At 45.2% G+C, this 5,708-nt stretch overlaps 2 protein-coding genes across 3 annotated transcripts in view; one reads left to right on the plus strand and one right to left on the minus strand.

Annotated features, from left to right (window-relative positions):
* Window positions 1–1,455, minus strand: part of Ftsj2 (FtsJ RNA methyltransferase homolog 2 (E. coli)) — a 5,927-nt gene extending 4,472 nt beyond the window's left edge. Inside the window, exon 1 of one of the 2 annotated variants that reach the window (XM_013023492.1) lies at window positions 1,363–1,455. In XM_013023492.1, coding sequence (XP_012878946.1) covers window positions 1,363–1,382 — 20 coding nt within the window. In that variant the 5' untranslated portion in view covers window positions 1,383–1,455. Of the gene's footprint in view, window positions 1–579; window positions 661–1,362 lie in introns of those variants that run through there. The other variant, XM_013023491.1, reaches the window with a different exon arrangement.
* The window catches only part of Nudt1 (nudix (nucleoside diphosphate linked moiety X)-type motif 1), a 7,599-nt gene continuing 2,487 nt past the window's right edge, over window positions 597–5,708 (plus strand). The window contains exon 1 of the mRNA XM_013023493.1: window positions 597–770. Within this exon, the coding sequence (XP_012878947.1) occupies window positions 619–770 (152 nt within the window). The 5' untranslated portion in view covers window positions 597–618. The remainder of the gene's footprint in view (window positions 771–5,708) is intronic.

Below are 5,708 nucleotides of genomic sequence, written 5' to 3' on the forward strand. Positions count from 1 at the left end.
GGTGGAGGCCAGGAGAACCCTGCTAAAGACAGATAGGTCAAGGCCAGAGCCTGAACCGGGACCATTGCTCAGACCACACGGTCGTCCATCGTCCCGGGGAGCTGAGAGCGTAGGAGCCGGCCTGCCCTGGACGCACAGGCCCGGGACCCACGCAGGAGCAAGAACAGCCCCTACGTGGCAAGGCTGTAGACAGCAGGGCACACTGGCTGCGGCGGGCGCGGCCGGTTCTCCCCTCACATCCTTTACTCGGCTCCACGTGGAGGTAGCTGATTGCTTGCTTAGCATATGCAAGACCCCTGGGTCAGACCGGAGCACTCATCCAGCCATAAGGTGCATGCCTGTAACCCCGGCAGTCACGAGTCTCAAGCAGGATTACAAACTTGAATCAGGTTGGACTACATAGCAAGGCTCTAAAGAGGAAGATTCACTTACTCAGGGTGAAGTCTGGACCTGCCTAGAGCAGCAGAATCTCAGGTGTCCCCCAGGGACTCATCACCCACTTCCCCTCTCTGCCTTCCAGAGCCAGCGTGTTCCCCTCCACCTGACCCCTGCTCACCAGGACAGTCGTGCTTCACTCACCTTACACCTGCCAGCCTACGACTGAGCTGCCCAGGAGGCATGAGCACTTCCAAGCTCTATACCTTAGTGCTGGTGCTGCAGCCCCAGCGGGTCCTCCTGGGCATGAAGAAGCGGGGCTTCGGCATGGGCCGCTGGAATGGCTTTGGGGGGGAAGTGGAAGAAGGAGAGACCATCGAGGATGGGGCCAGAAGGTGAGGAAAGGGGGCTCTGCACACACAGCCTGCCGGGGATGAGGGGATGAGGGTTCCATCTAGATTCAGAGCCATACACCCTGGGAACTGTGGCCCAGAGCAGGGATCTATCCCTTGAGCTCTGCATCTTCACCTGAGTGGGACAGTGGCAAAGACTAAATGAGAAAGTGCTGGCCAAGGACTGTGGTCTGCCTGACTCTATCAGTGGGAAACCTTTGGGACACTATTGGAGTCATCGGGGCATCTTCATGTCTAACTACAGGGCTTACCAGTCACTAGTCTTTTTAATTTTCAGGGTAGCTGATGGTTCCACACATACATACCCCTTTATCTTAACCTTTTGTCCACACAGCTCTACTTGGTCCAACTACAGCTTCTCTTGGGAAGGAACGAAGGCCCAGAGAGGTTGAGTTGATTTCCCACCTCACACAGTCCTCCAGGTGGCCTCTGCCCTCACTCCTCCCAGGAGGATAAATGAGGTCATTAATGCAAGTGGTGCTCAACCCTGCACAGACAACCAGGGAGGGAGTTGTGGTGGTGGTAGTTGTGGTAGTTGTTTTGAGACGGGATCTCAAATTCACAATCCCCTTACCTCAGCTTTCCCAATGGCATGCACTAACATGCATGCCGGTTGTTCTGATTCTGATGAAAGCTGGTGGCACCCATAGGTTGCCTTCTTCCCTGGAGAGAATGAAAACCCGTCTATGGATGAGAGACTCTGGGAAAGGAGGGAAATTGGGATGTTGCAGCTTAGTGGTTTTCTTTTTTTTTTTTGTGGTGGCCTTGTGTTTTGACATCACAGTAGGTACAGTAATTTAGCTCTTAATTATTAAAAAAAAGTATTAATTTAAAAAAAATAGAGCATACACACCCAGCTAAAATCATGATAGCCTTAGTAGTGGAGGTTTGAATTCAAAATTCAGCACAACTAGGCAAGCGCTCTACCACTTGTCACATCTCCAGCCCTTTTTTTGCCTTAGTTATTTTTCTGATGGGGTGCCTAGGGTTGGCCTTAGATTGAGATCCTACTACTGTGCCTCCCATATACAGACTTGAACCTCTACAGAAGTCTCACTATCTATTTGTCCTTGCTGGCTGGCCTTGAAACACAATTGCCCCCAGTCTCTACCTCCCAAGTACCTCTGGATTATAGGTGGGAGCCATTCCCTAGGCCTGGGACCCCAGCATGCAAGCTGAACAGGTTCCTAAGTTGTTATACCGAAGTCCCACAAGGGGGAGCTGAGCAATACCTCCTTTTCCCAGGTAGCAGTGACTATGCCATGTGTCTGGGTTTAACACTGCCCAAAAGAGGGCCAAGTTGAGTGTCTTCTCTGTGACTGTGAGTACTTGGATACTGTTTGGGTTGTGGGTGCCATTATTGGGTCTTGAACTCAGGACATTGTCCTTTAGTTCTTTTTGTCACGGTGGTGCTCTACCACTTAAGCCACAACTCTACTTCCTGCTTTTCAGTGGTTAATTGGAGGTAAAAGTCTCATGGACATTTTTCCAAGGCTGGCTTCTAACATCTGTCCTCAGATCTCAGCATCCTAAGTAGTTAGGATTAGGGTCATGAGCCAAATGCACATAGGTAAGGATGAGTGGTGTGTCTGTGTATCTGTGTCTGTGTCTGTGTCTCTGTGTGGTGTGTCTGTGTGTTTGTGTCTGTGTGTGTCTGTGTCTGTGTGTGTTCCTGGCAGTTGAACTCAGAACCTTGTATTCCCAGTCCTTTACTTTGTGAGAAAGTGGGGGGGGGGTATTTATTTTTATTATTATAAAAGTGATGTACGTGTTATATATTACAGACTGTGATAGACAATTTGCTCCAGGAAAGTTAGAATGAACTTGTGACTTAGAAATTATGTAATTACTTAATCACAATCAAAAAAAAAAAAAGAACTTCGGGGAAGGGAGGGAGGGAGGGGATGGTAGGGGGAAAACAATGGAGGGGCTAACAATGTTCAAGAGGAAGTGTACTCATTACCTCACTCATGTAACTGTAACCCTCTGTATAGTATCTTTACAATAAAAAAAAAAAAAGTGATGTACGGAGGGCTGGGAAGGTGGCTCATTGGTAGAGTGCTTGCCTTGCATGCATGAGGACCTGGGTTCAATTCCTCAACACTACGTAAGCAGAAAAAGCCAGAAGTGGTGCTGTGGCTCAAGTGGTAGAGCACTAGACTTGAGCTGAAGAGCTGAGGGACAGTGCCCAGGCCCAGAGTTCAGGCCCCACAACCAGCCAAAAAAAATTGATGTATGGAGAGGTATGTGTATGTAAGTCAAGTGCTGAGTACATTTCTCTTTAGATAATGTCACCCATTCCCTTGTTCTCTCCCAGTTTTTCCCTCCCATCCCACCCACAAATTGTGTAGTTCATTTTCAACATAGTTACGGTTTGGATTAGAGTATGAGCCACCTGCTTCTGAATTCTTTTTTTTTTTAATTTATTTATGCACGTTGTTAAGGTAATATTTCCAATATATCACAGTAATACAGTGGCATTAACTAAAGCAATCACAATGTCTCTTCATGTTAGATGCTTATTGAAACATTCATATTTATTGTAAGTACTTTTTAATCTTCACTACTGCTGTGACTTAAGCATATCATTACCCCCACTTTTTTTTCTCTTTTTTTTTAGCTGGTTGTGCAGCTTGAACTCGGCCTGGGCACTGTCCCTGAGCTCTTCAGCCCAAGGCACGCCCTCTACCACTTCAGGCATAGTGCCACTTCCAGTTTTCTTGAGATTACTTGGAGATAAGAGTCTCCTGGACGATCCTTCCTGGGCTAGCTTTGAACCACCAATCCTCAGATCTGAGCCTACTAAGTAGCAAGGATTACAGGTGTGAGCCACTAGCACCTGGTTACCCCCACTTTATTATTGAGCAAATTAGGGCTTTTAGAATTTTATTTTCTAAATTTACACAACTTTTAGCATTTCGTCTAGGTTTCTGGACACAAATCTGTGGCAGTAATATTTTTTGATCCATACTAAGCATGTCCTGAAACATTCTGTGGAAATGTCATTAAAGAAAACATCATAGTTCTTGAAGCTACTCTTTACAGAGTTTCATCTGAGACTCATACTAATACAACCAATCTTTTAAACTCAGGTTTTCAATAGTACATACTTCTGGCAATTTTTCCTTTTAATGGATTACTCTTATTACACTTCTGTTAGCAATTCTGCACAAACTCATTAACATTTCTGTCTCAAATTTTAGACCACTACAAATCTCTGAGGCTGTTGATGCATGGTTGTGAAAAGAATGTGTGCTATGACACAAAGATAACAACCAAAACCTAAATTCAATAAATACAAGCAGCAAAACTTCAACAACCTGAATATATACTTGCTGTGACAAACTGTCCCTAGATAGTAAATAAGTATCTGCCAAAGGACAAAGGCCACTGACCACTACCTGACTGGTTCCAAGTTTGAGGCATAGGTATACTTTGAAGAATGTACAGTATGAGAGTAAAAGGATTTCTGCAAGGATCATGATAACTAATTTCAATATCATAGTGCATTTCAATTTTGAGACGTGTTTGTGCCTTCTCAAACCACTGAAGTTGGGCTGGGAAGGTGGCTCAGTGGTAGAGCGTTTGCCTTGCATACATGAGGCCCTGGGTTCGATTCCTCAGCACCACATAAGCAAAAAGAAAAGTCGGAAGTGCCGCTGTGGCTCAAGGGGTAGAGTGCTAGCCTTGAACTAAAGAGCTGAGGGACAGTGCCCAGGCCCAGAGTTCAGGCCTCATAATTGGACCCAAAAAAAAAAAAAAATCCAATGAAGTTGCCTATAGTCTGCTTTAGGGACTCTGGGGAAACACAGTTCTTTGACTTGGTTTTTTGAGATAATTTTATTTTTATAAAATAATTACAAAAATTGTTCAGGGCGGCGAACGTGGCTTAGTGGTAGAGTGCTTGCCTAGCATGCATGAAGCCCTGGGTTTGATTCCTCAGTACCAAATAAAGAGAAAATGCTGGAAGTGGGCACTGTGGCTCAAGTGGTAGAGGGCCAGCCTTAAGCAAAAAGAAGCTCAGGGACAGTGCTCAGGCTCCAAGTTCAAGCCCCAGGGCTGGCAAAAAATTTCAAAGGGTTACTTATCTTTTATCAGCATCTCCTTAAGGCTGAAAACCCACAGGATCTTAAACTTACCAAGAGATGTAACACTTTATTTTTATTTTTTATTTTTGTCCAGTCGTGGGGCCTGAACTCTGGGCCTGGGCGTTGTCCCTCAACTCTTCAACTGAAGGCTAGTGCTCTACTACTTAAGCAACAGCCACTTCTGGCTTTTTTTTCTTTTTGCTTATGTGGTACTGGGGAATTGAACTCAGGGCCTCAGGCATGCAAGGCAAGCGCTCTACCACCGAGCCACCTTCCCAGCCCAGATGTAACACTTTAAACTAAACTACTTTAGTTCCTTGGCTTTATTAGTACTCACCAGCATGTTTCACTACTCTACTTTCACAAAATCTAATCTGGCCTGCTTAGTTAGCCTGTTTACTTAGTTTACCTAATCTGCAATACTTCCTCTGTCTTTCCCAGTCTTATTAACTATGGCCTTGAGACTTTCAAATATTAACTATCCAAGTGAAAGGCTGGAACAAAGTCCTTCAAGCAAATGGCCCTCATAAACAGGCTGGGGTAGTAATACTAGTATCAGAAAAAAACAGTTCAAATTACAAGTAGTCAGAAAAATCAAAGAAGGACATTTCATATTAATAAAGCAAAGGCTGAGTTAGGTTTCTGTGTGGTGTAGTTCCCTGGTCTTAATTGTTTCTTTAGTAGTTTTTGTAGTGCTGGCTTCTTGTTCATGAATTCCTTTTTCTTTTTTTTTTTTGTCGGTCGTGGGGCTTGAACTCTTGGCCTGGGCGCTGTCCCTCAGCTCTTCAGCTCAAGACGAGCGCTCTACCACTTGAGCTACAGTGCCACTTCT

The sequence above is a fragment of the Dipodomys ordii genome, unplaced genomic scaffold (assembly GCF_000151885.1).
Source record: "Dipodomys ordii isolate 6190 unplaced genomic scaffold, Dord_2.0 Scaffold68, whole genome shotgun sequence".
In the NCBI taxonomy this organism is placed as follows: Eukaryota; Metazoa; Chordata; class Mammalia; order Rodentia; family Heteromyidae; genus Dipodomys; species Dipodomys ordii.